A 17,073-nucleotide genomic window follows, 5' to 3' on the forward strand; every position below is an offset into this window, starting at 1 on the left:
TTTCAGAGTTTGGGGGATTTATTTTGAGCGGATTTTTCTCTGCCTATGATTTCCACGCTCTGTCTGCTTCCTTCATGCTCTTTCTCCCCCAGTCCACACTAGTTCTCTGTCATAGCTCTAAACACCTATGAAATTAGTTTTTAAACCAAAACCTGATCATTTTCAAAAATTCTTTTTTTTTTCATCATTTTTCTCTCTCCTCAGCTGATAAATTTTCCATCTTTTTCTGTCACCTGTTTCAGTGAGATATTCCTATCATTTCTGAGACATGGGCACATGCTGCTACTATCATCTTCCTTAGACCTTAATACTTGATTCCTTCAGTAACCATCAACCTTTGGTTTCTGAATTTAACAGAAAGTAAGTTTAGAAGAAATCCATCTCCCCTTAATCCACTCAAAACTGCCCGTAATTCACTGGCAAAGCAGCATAGTCTAATCTTTGAAATAACCTGGCTTCTCTGCCATCACAAATCATTTAAAGTACCACCCCTTTCATTTCAAGCTGCTTGCAGTACCTGGGACCACCCCCCGGTAACAATGCTGTCTCCTCATTACTTGCCTTGAATATCCTGGTTACAATTAGACTGCTTTTTAGACGTAAGCTCCAGGGGACTGTTTAATTCTAATTAGAAATATCTACTATACATTTTTTATTACCAGACCCAAAATTACAAGCACAAGATAACTCAGCCTGCAGATAAGCACATTGATTGAATTGTCACTGCAGCTGAAAACTAATCTTTTAATGGATAACTCAGTAACAGATGTGCTCAATGTTTAAATATATATGCTCATCTTCCCTTCATTCACAAATTGCCACTAAAATGACAAGAATGAAGCAGTCCTCCTCCTTTATATTTTTTTAATAAGTATTGCAGGTAAAAAGGGATAAGGAGCATGAAAAACAGCTGTGCAGGCTCCATGACTGAGACAGTTAAAAACTGACAGGACCCCAGCACAGAAGCCCTAGCAATATAAATGTTTTTGTGAATCACACCTGACATTTTAACATGATAATCATCAAAAGGAGTAATGATCCTATTCTGAAAAATCAATACACCTGAAATAGGAGAAGGAAGAGAAGACACTGACCCTTTTTTTTTTCTCAGAAGAACACAGAGCATCATACGCCTCCATTCGAAATGATGGCACAGCACCTTGACATCTAAACTACTTAGCTGTTTTTTTCTGTGAAGCACTGAAACAGCTCAAATACAAGTTTAGGACTACACAACACTCAACTTTCTAGTATAATTCTCAAATGCCTTCGGCATTATGACTCTTTTCTTTTCCACATCCCCTTACAATTTTCTTCTACTGCTCCCGACAAATCTCCTCTCCTAGTATGTAACTTTTAAGGCAGAAAGTTTATAAGAGAGCCAATGCCAAAGCATGACAAAGTGTTCAACAGTGGATGATTAGGGCTCTTTCGTATTCCAGCAAAACATGTATTGATAAAAAGTTCTGGATTTAGGAGCTCTATTCTTCAGTGAACATTCAAGAAGATCACTGAATTTAGAAATACTTTGACAAAACCGCATGTTATGAGCCATATAGTAAAATCACATACTTTTTTTTTTTAAACTGTTGTTTTTAACTGTTTTTAATTTCATTTTTATTTATTGTTATATGTACAGAGCATATTTCCACGGTGCAGCCTGTGGAAGAGCCCCCGGTGGAGCAGGTGGATGTGGCCTGGAGGAGGCTGCGGCCCATGGAGAGCCCCCGCAGGAGCAGGCCCCGGGCCAGAGCTGCAGCCTGTGGAGAGGAGCCCACGCAGGAGCATGAGGCATACATACCTCTCACTGACATTTAAAGACCAGAATTACCGTGTAAATTTACAAACAGGTCATTTTCACAGTCAACAAATCCATTTGCCTACATTTGGGTGCCCAAATGTAAAAACATCCTCTGATGATACAGCCTTTGCATCTGAAATGTCTCAAAAGAACAGCAATTAAATTTATGCACCCCAATCTAGAGATGCCCCAAGTAGATTTAGATGATGTCATGTTACCCATTAAATGTCTGTTTCTGTCGAAAGCAGCCTGGTCTTAATGACAACAGAAGAGTGTCATTAGATTTCATTAACTTTTTAAAAGAATAATAATCTGGCAAAAGAATTTTTGACAATGAGATGCTTTTATCTCAAAACCACAGACCTAACAAGCTCCTCTGCATCACATTCAAAGTCCAAATAGTGACATTTTAAAAATGATAATCCACTTAGTTTTCTCACTTTAAATCTCCTGGAATTGGTTAGATGCTGCCTAATGGGATTCTAGAGCCTGTCTTTTGGTATACAAATACAACCCTACCTCCTACTGCAAAGCTCTGATATCCAAGTTTAAAAGTGGTTTTAATAGATGTCTTCAAGAAAAAGGCTAAAATATCAGAAGCCTTACATTACAAACCTGAAATTAATGTTAAGTAATTGTTAAGTTATGTTAATGTTAAGTAACATTTTCTCTCTGCTAGGGTAATCAGTCTGCAGCACTCAACAGGAAAAATGAATGTACTGAATCCTATGATTTTACTTAACTGAGCAAGTTTATATGCAATACAGAAGACAAATTATATACCTTGTTAAAACCTTATGTATCTAATTTATCCTCCTTCCCCCAAAGCTTGTATTAAAATATCACTTCCACTTTTGGATCTGTTTTTTATACCTCGAGTAAGAAAGTCAAATGGAATTTCATAGCAAAATAATTATTAATTATAACTGTGATTGAATAGATAAAACATTATGCAAAGTAATCACCTACACACAGTAATGCTACAGACATATCCAAGCCTGAAGCCTCCATTTTCATACTCTTCTGAAAAGTTTGTCCAAAAGTTTTAACTGCATGATAGGCCCACTCAGCAGCACAGTCTGAAGCTACTTTTTAATTCAATCACAAAAATCTCACATTCTTTATAAAAACAGACCTATTCACCAGTGGAATATGAAAGAGGCTCTCAAACACAGCTCTTTAAAAACAGTTTTACACATTCTGTGAACACATTCATTGTATGCATCACCTGCAGGCCCAGTATTTAATATGTATGGTTAGTACTCTCTTCTCTTCTGTGGTCTGCGCACCAACCCTGTGACTTGTCGGGTAGCTTCATCCAGCACAGGGAACCACAGCCTGAGAGAAGCTAAAGCACAGATGGAAGGCAGCAGCAGCATATGCTCTCCCATCCCCAGCAGGACACTGTCCACAAAGAGGTTCACTGAGAGTTAGAACCATAGAATATCCCAAGCTGGAAGGGATCCACAAGGATCACTGCATCCAACTCCTTGGTCCCCAGTTGATGTGACCCCAATTTCAATCAAATCAGTGTTAGAATATTTCCCCTACGGTCTATTACTTGTTTCAAAGAAACCACACAAACAGAACTTTCCACACTGTGTATTGTCATTATGAATTTACAACTATTCTCTTTCTACATTAGCCACTTCCCTGCTACTAAGAGCAGAATAAATCAAGTGTCTTTAACAATAAATCCTCCTAACTTTATTTTCTATAACCTTATAGATTATTTATTCCTCTATTCAAAAGTTTATCATTATGTATTCCTAGAAGGAAGACCATTCTACAGAGAAAGACAGTGGTAGAGAAACCACATGGAGGGCATGTTTCCTCTCCTGTCAGGTTCTACTTAAGATGACTGAACTTGCCAAAAAAAAAAAATAAAATAAATTATTTTGCTTCAATATTCATACCATTAATAATCTGGCTGCTCTCCAATGAATACAGTAAAAATTAGCGTTATGCATATTTCAAGCCAAGGAAAAGAAAAAAACAATTATGGCCTCAGAACTGTTTAAGACTAATTTATTCCATAACAGGAATCAACCATAATAAACTTATCTGATGAAACTAAGACATTAAGGCTTCTGTTTATAATGCAATGTTCAGGTAATTTCACAGAACTAAATATTACTTGCAAGACATTCCAGAATAAAATCTAATATGTCTCTAAAATAAAAACCAGTATCAAGGAATCTTGATTGCCTGCAATCAGAAGAGACAATTTAATAAATGTTTTGGTCTGTTTTTTGCTTTTTCCTTAACAGAACAATTCAACCATATCAGTATCTGAGTATCAGAAGGCCAGTAATTAAGACACAGAGTAACAGGTTATCTATCACACATCAACTATACTACAGCAACTGACTATGTGAGTATTCTTAATCCACTGCAAACTGGAGCAAAATTCATTATCTTAGATCTCAGTGAAAGAATTTTAAGCTAACATTTTTCACTTCACATACGCAAGAGGTCACAAACACACATACAAATCACAGTTCATCTCTGATGGTGACTTATTGAGCTGTAATAACAAATCGCTAATTAAATCAATGACCAAGAATTGTATGAAATATTAATTATGTTAAGTGGAAATGTGTCGATTTGCTTTGCTCATCTTTTTGATTTCATGCTTAAACAACTTGTCTAGTACTAAGTGAAGTGCTAGCTGTTCACATACATAAAATCTTTTTTTTTTTTTTTTTTTTTCCAAATCTTCGCTATGGTGCATGCAACTACAGTATAGGAATGTACAGTACACATTATGCACATTCAAAATATCCCTGAGAAACACAGACATATTAGTATCATTCTGCATATAAGAAATAAATACTTTACACTCTAGATTTTCAGTTTTACATCCAAACACCCACAGAATGGTTGAGGTTGGATTGGACCTCCAGAGGTAATCTGGATCCAGCCCTTGCTCAGGCAGGGACAGAGAAGGTTACCCATCAGCACATCCAGGTGGTTTTTGAAGTTCTCCAAGGAGAAGACTCCACAACATGTGCCAGTGCTCTGACACCCACACAGTAAAGTGTTTAGACAGAACCTCTTGTGTTCCAGTTTGTGCCAACTGCCTCTTGTCCTGTCACTGGACACCACTGAAAAAAGCCCAGCTCTGTCTTCATTGCAGCCTCACTTCAGGTATTTACAGACATTGATGAGATCCCCCCTGAGCCTTCTCTTCTCCGGGCTGAACAGTTCAAGCTCTCTCAGCCTTTCCTCAGAGGAGGGTGCTCCAGTCTCACAATCATCTTGGTAGCCTTCCATTGAACTCTTTCCAGTATGTTCAGGTCTCTCTTGTATTGTGTGGCTCAGAACCAGACACAGGACTCCAGGTGCAGCTTCACTGATGCTGACCAGAGGGGAACCTCTCTTGACCTGCTGTTGATACTTGGCCTAAAACATCCAGGTTCTTAAACAAAAGTAGTCTTCTTATCAGCAAGGGCACATTGCTGACTCGTCTTCCACTTGGTATCCACCAGGATCTCCAGGTTCTTTTCTGCAGAGCTGCTCTCCAGCATGCCCTGGTGTCTGGGTTGTTCCTCCCCAGGTGCTGGACTTCAGACTTCTCATTGCTGAACTTCAATAGATTCTTGTCAGCTCACCTCTCCAGCCTCTCAAGGTCCCTCTGGAAGGCAGCATGGCCCTTTGGTGAACCAGCAGGCCGTGCTGCCATCCAGAGGGACCTTGACATTAATTCTAATTTGTAAACACATGCATGTTTTTTCAGTGGTCTTGTGTGTGATGTACACGCACAGAATATCAAACCAAAATGAACATAAACATTAGTTTCTAAGTATCAGTAACAAAGTGAAAGAACTAAAATGCACTATTTGTTTGCTTTGAAAAGTAAATTATCATCAAGTAATTGAGATGGATCATACAGAAATATACTCAAAAACTATGCAATGCTAATATTTAATAATATTGAGCAATATTTTCATGTTTTAGAAGTACAGTAAGAATGAATCCTGCTCTTGAATAAACAAAGGAAAAAGGTCTTCAGTTCTTAAGAATGTCATTGGTAACAACCAGGGATTCAATCAAGTGCAATGCTCCAGGCATTCCTTAAAGTTCCTTAAAGGTTTACATTAGTAATCAGTGTTATTACTATTGATGTAAATTTAAGGAGCTGACAAACATGGAATCTAACTTGCCAAAAAATAATTACCATAAATCAATTCGCTATCTGTAATTCAGTAAGCTACAGCTACCAAATAATAAGCCTTCCACATTTTTCTGAGATTCGCAAGGACTTACACATTTCCTGGCTACAATTATATACCCACATCCCACGCAAATCTTCAACAACAGATTCAATACAACCAGGATATAAATTTATCAGACCTACTGTATATGCCTTGCATTCAGCCACACACAGTATGTGCAGTCTGGGAAACAGGGTATACAGACGGACCATACAATTTAAGAGCAACAAATTTAACATAGCCCGACCTGTCAGATTCACTGAGCATGGTTTGGGTTGTTTTGTTTTTGCCCAAGAACTACAGGCATCAAAGAGCCCATGCCATTTTCCTGTGAAAGAATTTCCAGATGACCAAATAGCTGCCATATATACATATATATATACACACACACTTCTAAATGACTACCAAATATATGGTAGCTTAAACACTACATCACCTACAGTTCACAGTCTGAGAAACCACTGAAAACAATTTGAGAAATGGAGATTCACTGCCACTAGACCCACACATCCTGTCTGTGAAAACAGTTTCGTAACATACTAGGAGTTAGGCCTTTTGCTTTTCATCTCTCCTGGCAGTGGTAATACAGCAGCTGGATCAAATACACTGCCTTGATTCAGAGCTGACAGTTCCAGAAATGAAAAGATATTTGAAATCTCAAAACATGTTATGACAATGAAAGATAATAATTGCTTCAGATGAAGTGCATGCTGGTTTGGGGATATTGCATTTTGGTGTGCAAGGAAAGGGTTGATTTGTTTTGTTTTATTTGTTTTTGTTGTGTTTCTTTAGCTTTAGTTTTAGGCACATAACACCTGCTGAAGTATGTGGTTACATTAGTACAAAATAAAGTGTATATATAGTTATTTCCCAACAGTTTGAAGACATTATGACCTACCATTCCCAGATGCTTCTTTGGCTGCTTTTAAAATTGTAACGTGAAACAAAAGTGGTAACTAATTTGCAAACTTTGCTACTATGAGATGCAATCAGAAAACCCCTAGATGGAGTAGGATACGAATATAAGAGATTAAAACAAGATTCACTTAAAAAAAAAAAAAATGTTACAAGCGATAAATAACTGACTTATTTCAGGAAACAATGAGGAATGGAAGTTCATTATCTGAAATCTACGAATCAAAACAATATTCTGGAATTTCAAGCCTTTTTCTTATCACCATTGCTATGAAGCCATCTCTATAGAAAAGTTTGAGGCAGGAAGAACAATACTTTTTTGATAAATCATTTTTGTCCTCTGTGATCCCAAAGGAAAAGAAAGATGCTGAATACGTTTCTTTTTTTCTTCACTAATCACTTCAAACTGAGCTGCTGAATCATCATAATTACAGAATCATCATATTATTAGCTGAATAATGAATTATGATTTTAATCTATTTTAAAACTATTTTTAATCTGTTTCGATGAACTACAGACATCCTTGTAATAGGGAAGGTGCTAAGTGTTCAAGTAGCAATCAGTATTCACTAGAATACCCTTTGACAAGGATGTTCTGTCCTCAGCTTTTGCCTTAGATGAAGTAACACATGTCATGACTGGGAGATTAGTGCTTCACCAAGAAAAAAGTAAATACCAACAAACTTAAAACTGCCTACATTTCATCATCTGTCACAAACCCAGGTATTCTGAAGAGTCAATGATAAAGACTTACCACACCGATTCCTTCAAAAGCAAATATTGCTGTCCCAAAAAACAGGGGATATTTCTTCCAGCCAACCACACGAGGCAGTTTTTGAGGATCTGCTATATCCTAAAGAAATCAAAGCAAAACAGTGCTATATAAAGAATGTCAGCTGTTCTTACAGTTTTAATTGCTGTCTAGGAAAGAAAAATCTGTAGGTGTTGACAACAGAGTATACACTGCTAGTTACACTTCATGGTTTTCCCCACAAGCTTACAGTCCCTCACACACAATTATAGCTTCCTTCCCACTCACTCAGACACTTGCAGATGTATTTATTCTAGCTTCTCGTTACTGACATTAGAAATTTTCATATTTAAAGTGTTACTCTGGCATATATAAGTGAGCATAAATTAAAATGAAAGGGAAAACTCAAGCGTAACCTTCTAAAAATTAGGCTCTCCTGAGAACATCTTATTCTTCATACTTTATAAGTATTCTTCATAACCATAAGGGATAGTTAAAAAAAAAAGTATTTTTAACACAAGCTGAATTCCTGCAGAACAATTAATCGCTCTTCAACTCCCATAATGTGTTTTGTGTAACTTTTACCTCCTCCCATAGCCAATACCTCTAAATAATATCAGTAATATCAGTAGTGACCATGTATCTAGATACTGTGCACACAACAGTTTGCCATTTATACTTTTCAAAAATCGTAAGAATGAAAAAATGTAGAAGTTTCTGTATGTGGTTTTTTTTCAGCTTTCAGTTCAATTTGTTCTGTTCTGAAATGCCTCCAACTGTTAAAAATAGCAGCAACCCAGAAAACGTAAAAACTATTCAACTTCTCAGGAGACAGAAGTATGCAATATCTATTCTTAAATACGTAAGATAAATATATTTATTTTTTTTTCCTGATTGTACTGGAAAAATGCTATAAACAAACGTTGTTGAAACTGTTCTTCTGTTGCAATGAAATGACTGGTCACGGATGAAGCCTTTGAACTTCTGGGTGCAACTTCTACTCACTCAAGGATTCAGAGACTTCAAAATTTGTATGCTCTGTATCTTAAGCGCAGTAATATTGCCATTGTTTTCAAAAAATACCATAGAGGTCTCTTTAAAGTATGCCTCAAGTATTAAGACATCTCCTTACCTCACATTACAAGATAATTCTGACTTTCAGCAATTGTCAATCAGTATGTTTCAGAGACCCCAAAACTACCCCAAGCAACCACTAAGATGTCAGATCAAAACAAACTATAAACTTGCTATACTCACTCTAACAATATACTGGTAAATGATCACAAGGCTGACAGCCATGGACAGATTGGCAAGCAGTGAAAGCACGGACAGGCTCTTAAGGTCACGAATAAAGACCAGGAGGATCATAAACGGCAGGAAACACAGCATGTACACTCGTAAATCCGTACTCCTTTTCTCGGAAGAACTGCTGGTGGCACTGACATTTATAGAAGCAGACTTGATTTCCAAGAATCCTTCATGGACCTGTAGAAAAATAAATAAATACTGGTAGCACTGAGTGTCTGGATATGGTCACACTGCTGTTTCTCTACGGTGGAATTTACCTCTTCACTTTACCTGCTGAATGTCAGGCATTTTGGTTTACCTATGGTCTCAATGCAGAGAGGAAGACAAGGCACACGGCAAGTGTTCCTTGTGAAATGATGAAATTGGGCCCTAAAAGACCTTGTCTTTAATCCATCGACTAAGGAGGAAATCCCCACGATCAGTTTCGATTAGATACCAGCCTTTTAGAAAGCAAGCATTCAGTCAGACAAATGTGGGCGAGATGGATCTAGGCCTAAACACTGGAGTGTGAATTTTCCTAAAAGTAAGGAATGGGTTCAGATGACCAAGTACTATTCTCTGAAGGTTCAGTGCCTAATAACCTTACGCCTTTGCAATCCACATCATGTCAACATAAACACAGAAATGGTGGTAAAATAAGAACCTGTCTTTATTTTAGTTCAAATGATTTTATTCTTAACCTCACTTTTCCATTAATCACCTTTAACTCAACTTTAAAACCATGAGCTCTGAAGAGAGTTTGCATAGAGCTCTATCCATTAAATCAATACAAATTCATACTGGTAGATAAATAGTAGTACACAATGTGTAAAAGTACTAAATATCTTGTATATAATATTACCATAATTGCCCATGGTGCAATTCAGAAGACTGAGCTTGGGACTATTCACAACTCCCACTACATCTCTTGGAAAAATGTTCATGTGGTTAAAATTGGTCGGGCACTGGGACAGGGTTCCCAGGGCAGTGATCACAGCACTGAGCCTGCTGGAGTTCAAGAAGTGTTTGGACAACGCTCTCAGACACAGGGTCTGTTTATTTGGGTGGCCCTTTGTAGACCCAGGCGTTGAATTCGATGATCCTTGTCAATCCCCTTCCAACTCAGAATATTCTATGATTCTATAACTGCCAAAATCTGTTTTATGCAAATATATTACGTGCTGTGTGTACACCATGACCAACACATGAAGAGTTAGTAGTTATACTGCTTGCTACAAAATGAGAACAGTTCAGACCCACTTGTTATAAATCTTATGCCTTTTCCCTAGGAAGGTATACTCTCTTTTCCTCTTTGATCCTATTTGCCATCTTATAAATCAGTATATGACTGTTTAATTCATTCACACTACAGAAAGCCTTTGGCTTGATGAGAAAAGATACCTAGACAGTGGAAAAAAACAATGCTTCCTTACAGTATAAAGAGGTTAAATTAAAATGAGAAATCAATATATATCAAAGCAACTTAAGATGATATTCTGACCCTAATACTGACACTGGTTAATTTATGGGCAATTATTTCAATGTGGTTTGCTCTCTAGAATGTCCAGTTATCTGTGCAAGTGAAAATAACAAGATCATAGATCCTCTTTTTAAAAGTCAAACACATGAAGCTGCTTCAATAAAAAGGCCAAGTATTACTATTACATACAAGTTTAAATGTAGACACAAGAGTCCTGAGCAAACAGCACAAAATTATTGTGGTATTAATATGATATTAATTTTCTAGCTTGAGGAACAAGAGAAGGGGACAGGTTGGAGATACAGTAGGCAATCAAGGGATCACTTGGACTGAGACTTCCAGGAGGTAGAGGGAGTTATTAAAAAAATTCTGTGGACACAATTCTATTTGAGTTCAGATCTACTGTGATTTCTACAGCTGCCACGACGACCACATCACACCTCCAGGTTGTGTTAAGTAAAGAGTGGTCATACGTAGCCTTTAAAATTATGTTTTATTTTCGCAAAAATACTGAGGAAGGCACTGAGAAAGGACACACTATGACTGCTCACAAACTCTGCACCACCAACATCAGGTGACAGACATCTGTAAAAAGCAGTCAGCTAAAATTATCAAAATATGACTCCCCTACCCTGGGTTCTCAATTCCCATTTGCGTGCTTCAAACACGAGTTGTATTTCTGTAACAAACTACAACACTGTAGGCCACTTTACAACACAGTGAATATGGTACCCTTTCTCGCCAAACTCTTCCCTGCCCCAGTATTCACCAGGGGAAGGAAACAGAGGCTAAATGGATTCTCTAAAATGTTATTACTCATAAGAGTCTCATCAGATCCTGTTTTGTGAAATACAGTTGAAAGGCAGAAGCCAGGGCAAAAAGATTCCAGCTGGAAGGACAAAAAATTTTAAAAGGCAATTCTGAACCTGCTCCACTCAGATTTATGTTTTGAGTAAACAGATTTGCAGTCACAGCTGTCTCAGTCCCAGCTACAAAAAGCACCTATTTCTGGTACATTTTTAACTCAAAAGCTCCTCTTCCACACCATTTCTCATTTGAGTCACTTTACCTTGTCATCTCTTATCTAAGAGAAACATTATATTCCTGATATATTCTCCATTACATTATCCAAAAATGGAGGTTGGGATTCACTGAACCATAGAATAATTCAGGTTAGAAGCGACCTCATGACTTACTCAACAGCTTACTCAAAGCTCCATCAATATGAGGTCAAATGAGGCTGTTTCTCCTGAAAACCTCTAAGAATGGGGACTGCATAACCTCTATGGGCAACCTGTTCCAATATTCGACTGGCCTAAAGTTTTGCTTTGTCTCAGGTCTGAAACTGCTGTTACTTAAGAAAAATAATTGGAGGTTGGAACTAGATGATCTTTAAGGTCCCTTCCAACCCAAACTGTTCTATGATTTTATGGGGGGAGGAAAAAAAAAAAAATTAACATTTCAGTTCAACTGTTGACTGCCAAGCCATTTTTATTATGTTCATTATGCACAGGTTTCTGCATTATCAAACAATGTGTTTGGGGGTGAATTTTACATATACACACCATGTAATTGATATAATGGATACAGTTATGCAGATATAAAAGCACAGAAAGACAGTTTATTCCCTTTTCCGGATATATATACACCTATAAATCAATTCTGTACCAAGAAAGCAGCATCCATATTAGATTGGTTAACAATCTAACCACCGTGTCAAGCACCACTTAAGGGTTTGGGCAAGACCACGGGGAACTTCTACACCACACAAGTGGATTTTGTGGCATGACAGAAGAGTGATTCTATACATTGGCTCAGAAGAGGCACATCAAACAAGATACAGTAATCTTATGGGAGAGCTAAATAACAGGCAAGAGAGGCCAGTGAGTGGAAGAAAACCAAGTCTGAAAGTAAAATACAAAAATTAACCCCCCAAAATTACAATTCTGCCTGTGATAGATCAATTGGCTCTGTGAGGATTGATGCTAAAGAGTAGCAAAGGAAAAATCTAATGAAGATGAAATTACACTCATTTGTTCAGATGCAAACTAACATTGCTATCACTTTTGAAGTATTTTACTAGGTTAAAAAAAACTAGTAAACAGGTTGAAAACCATTCTAACAAGTAACAATGTAAAGCAGCCGAAGTGTCTTTAAAAATAAAAAATAAAAAGCTGTTTCTCATGCTGTTTCTCTCTCCTCTGAAGAAAGCAAAGCAGTCTGAAATACTATCTGAATATCAGATAACTTAGACAAATGTTTTCACTTACTCAATCAATACATCTGTGCTTGAAAAACGCATTCTATAAACAATCGTAATTCAGATCCTCCCACTAAAGATCTGAGACATGGAAATGTACATTTGCCATTTAAGAATCACGGCTTCCTCTCTTACCCATAACGGAGAATGTCTTCCTATAAAAGTAATTCTGATTTGTAGAGAACAGTCATTAAATTTTACTATGCCTCTACTCACTGACTACAAAAGAGACAAAAGACGAGATGTAATAAAGTCTGTGTAGGACTCCATGAGCTGCTACACAGTATTTTGTTCTTTCTGTGTGTAACAGGGCTCAGTGCACATTGAGCAACTTCTAATCTAAATACACTACATGCATTTTTTTCTGTGCCTACCATGACTGTAGCTGCAAGTTCCACAAACATTTCCCTAAACCACAAGGAAATATCACTACAGTTTTAGAAAGCAAGTAGTGACTACTACTTGCATATTGACTACAAAGACTAGTGAATTCACAGAGTGACTTCAGCAAAAGTCATTTTCGTTATTCAAGCACTAATTCACATGACGGTGTGATATCTGAAACTGCTTCCTTTACAGGAGTGCTTCACTCAATGTCTCATTTACATACCCCAAGCACAGCATCCACCGCCTTCAGCTGTATCCATGAAGATCACACATTTGTGTAAATATGGTTATTAGATTCTTGATATCAGGCACCCAGAAAATTGTTTAATGGATGAACGTGTTTCATTTAAGAAATGCATCAGAAGCAATAAGGAATAGTTTCCTTAGTCTCTTTAACCAAGACCACTCTTGCCTACATCCCAAACTCTACTCTATCTGTCAGTCTGCAAACTTTTTATCTAGTAGGATCAAAATAGCAGTCCTTGAGCTGATCAGCTCCTGTAATTCCTTCCTTATTCAACTCAGAGCAACATACAATACAATACACAGGGACCAATCGAGCACCAAAACTGTGTGTGATCAGGTATATGTGACTATACTGTAATCCTGTAATTTATAAAGAAAAGGCCCAAAATATGTTTCATTAGTTTATTTCTGGTATTTCATTATTACTCAGTACTCAACTTTGCAAACTACAAATTTGTAACACTTCTGTGTCTGAGTACAACTGCCTAAGTGGTGGCCTAGGGTTTTTTTCTAGAGGTGTTTCCCCCCTCTCTTTTTCCAAAAAATATAAAAATAAAAATTCCATTATATCCACTATGGCTCAACCAGTTGATGGGTCATTCAAAGTGTCAAAGATCTAATAAAGTACAACACAGCAAGAGTATGTTTTCATATTTTAGCTTTATCAGCAAACAATGAGAAAAGGACACATTTTCAGAGAACTCAGCAAATATTCATGAATAAATAGATAGCTGCCAGGACTCTTGACTTAAGATCTTCTACTCCTCATGCAAGAAAAGTGAAGTAATTATGACAAGAAAGGGGACCATCTTCTGGGCAGATTTGTTTGTCTGTCCCACTTGTTGCAGCCAAACTTCAGATTTTTGTTCCAGTTTCATCATTCTTCTCCAATTCTAGTCATTTTTACCTGTAAAACCCCTTTTATATATATATACATATATATACGTACATATATGTATAAATAAGACCCCATATCCAGAACTACACAAACCTGAGTTTCTTTGGTGGGCCAGGAAAGTATTCCTTTGGAAAAGCTTACTAACATTATTACCATGATTTTCCTTTATCTTAGTTCTCCACTCCCTCATTCCCTCCGTTCATACGCCTCATCCTTCCACTGCCCAAAACAGATTTAAAGCTGTACCAACTTGTGTTCTTTGGTGCCCTCTACGGGACAGATTTCTGCATTATAAGGTTGCCCAGATGGAAACAACCTCCCTCCCAGAGCAAAGTGCACAGGGCAACGTAAATCAAATACACTTGCAAATAGGACTTCTCTTCTGAATTGCTAATGACTTCAATTCATTCACAGGGTACATGCCATGGGTCTCTGCAGCTACTACTTTTGTAGAAGTTGTTTTCTCTATAAGTTCTGCTCCCAGCTTTCAATTCTTCAAGAAAGCAGCAGTGGGTTTTCTGAATAGGTTTCACTTTTTTTGAAATTTATAAAAGCCAAGGCAAACAAATCTTTGCTTTTTCTTAAGGTCAAAACATATATATAATGACTAGGTGGTCATATATTTGTTCAATGGGAAAGGTTTTGATTCAAACTTTTATTACAAAGGATGCCATAAAAATTCCTGCTTCAGAAGGCCAGCAAAAGGACATCATATAGAAAATAGGATTTTCAGGTACTGAGGTAGACAGTGGGACTGTCATAACCTCCCAGTACACAAATTACAGAGTATCCAGCTTCTCTATACACAGTTTCTTCTCACTTTGACATTTTTGTAACTCAGAATACTTTTTAAACATAATACAAAAACTCACTTCACACGGAGAAAAAAAAAAAATGTGCCCACTACATATTGACTGTCCATGGGGAAACTTCTTCCTCAATAACATAAATTAAGCTATTCAAAGACACCTTTATTCTATCTTTTGGTCAGAAGTCCATATGGATGATTAATGCTTGGTAACATGCCATACCTTATTCCTCACCTGTCTCACTAATTACAGAAACATGTTTTCAGACAGAGGTCCATATTCATCATCAAAACTAAACAGAACGGCACAGATTATCTTTAGTCAGAAGGGACCCACAAGGATCATTGAGTCCAACTCCTGGGTCCCCAAAGGACCACCCAGAAATCAGACCATATGTTTGTGAGTTGTCCAAAACCTTCTTGAACACTGGCAGGTACAGTGCCATGACCCTAGGGAGCCTGTCCCAGTGCCCGACCACCCTCTGGGTGCAGAACCTTTCCCTAACCCCCAGCCTGACCCTCCCCTGTCCCAGCTCCATGCCGTTCCCTCGGGTCCTGTCGCTGTCCCCAGAGAGCAGAGCTCAGCGCCTGCCCCTCCGCTCCCCTCCTGAGGGAGCTGCAGGCCGCCATGAGGCCTCCCCTCAGCCTGCTCTGCTCTGGGCTGAGCAAACCAAGGGACCTCAGCCACTCCTCGTGCATCTCCCCCTCCAGACCCTTCACCATCTTTGTAGCCCTCCTTTGGACACTCTCTAGTGGTTTTACATCCTTTTTATTCTGTGGCACCCAAAACTGCACACAGTACTCTGGGGGCCCAAGAGACCCATCACTGATGAGTAACTGTGAGACAATTCTGAAAAATGGAAGAGGCTAAACAAGAACAGATTCAAAAGATTCCTGTGACACAAAAAGGGTAAAATATTCTCAGAAGGTCAGGGAATAAATAAGTCAGCAGCAAGTCCTGGCAAAAAGAAATGTTCATTGACAACTGGATCCCAGACCAGTTTCAACCTTGTTTCCTATAATTTCTGTAATTAATTTTTAAGTTCAATGAACAAATGAGAAGGCAATGAAACTATAAACACTTCCTCAAGATGTGAGTTTAGATCACCTTGCACATTGCTCCTTTTTCCAAGAGCTGTATTGTGTAAACCATGGCAGAACCTATGCTGTGCATCTCTCAACTTCATGTTCTACAGGTTCTTTGGCACTTCACAAGGAAACAAAAAAGTAAGGAAAAACAAATCTAAAACCATAACTGTTTCCATACAGTATCTTTACTCACTTGTTTGACATTTTCTGCCAAGAACACAACATAAACGCTACAAAATCCCAGCTGCGTTATCACTAGGAAAAAGTCCACAATATACCTGAGGAAGAAAAAATAAATAAACGTACATTATACTTAGGATACAAATGATTAATCCATTTCTACCTAATACACAATTGAAACTCTTTTTCATACTAGTCATGATGTTAGATTCAAATATCACATTAATCTCATGAACACTGGAATGAAAGTTGCTCTTCTGTCAAAATAAGGTGATTTTATGTTTTTTGTGGGTTGGTGGTTTTTTTTTTGGTGATAGTGGTGGTAGTGGTGTTTTTTTAAGGTAACAGTATATAGGTATGAAAGTTTCTCCAAAACAAAGGTATATCACATTTAAAGTCGCATAAAATGAAATTCAAAGACAGCAATGTGAAACAGCTATAAACAACAGACATATATACTCAATGTGCAAATAACTTCTGCTGCAGTAATTTAGCACTTTAGTATAGCCATTTTCCACTGAGACCAGAGATGAAATGTCTCACACAGTTTAAGTTAAGTTCCAGCAATTCAAGACAAAAAACATTTTCACAGCTAACTGGCTCTATGTGAATGTATCCAAATACACATTCAGACACTGTATCTCTTGGAAAAAAAAAAAAATCTGAAGTATGGTTCATATTGTTTTTGATAAATAATACACATGATGGTGACCTGAAGATGCATCATAATGAAACCCTCTCGCTAGTCCAACAT

General features: G+C 37.6%; 1 protein-coding gene across 1 annotated transcript in view; it reads right to left on the reverse strand.

Annotated features, from left to right (window-relative positions):
- Positions 1-17,073, reverse strand: part of SLC36A4 (solute carrier family 36 member 4) — a gene marked incomplete at its 3' end in the record, with an annotated part of 64,792 nt that overhangs the window by 42,745 nt on the left and 4,974 nt on the right. The window contains exons 5-7 of the mRNA XM_084306119.1: positions 16,333-16,417; positions 8,942-9,169; positions 7,688-7,786 (exon numbers count right to left, since the gene is read on the reverse strand). Of these exons, the coding sequence (XP_084162245.1) occupies positions 7,688-7,786; positions 8,942-9,169; positions 16,333-16,417 (412 nt within the window). The remainder of the gene's footprint in view (positions 1-7,687; positions 7,787-8,941; positions 9,170-16,332; positions 16,418-17,073) is intronic.

Source organism: Netta rufina (genome assembly GCF_964035555.1).
Source record: "Netta rufina genome assembly, chromosome: 1".
NCBI classification, from domain to species: domain Eukaryota; kingdom Metazoa; phylum Chordata; class Aves; order Anseriformes; family Anatidae; genus Netta; species Netta rufina.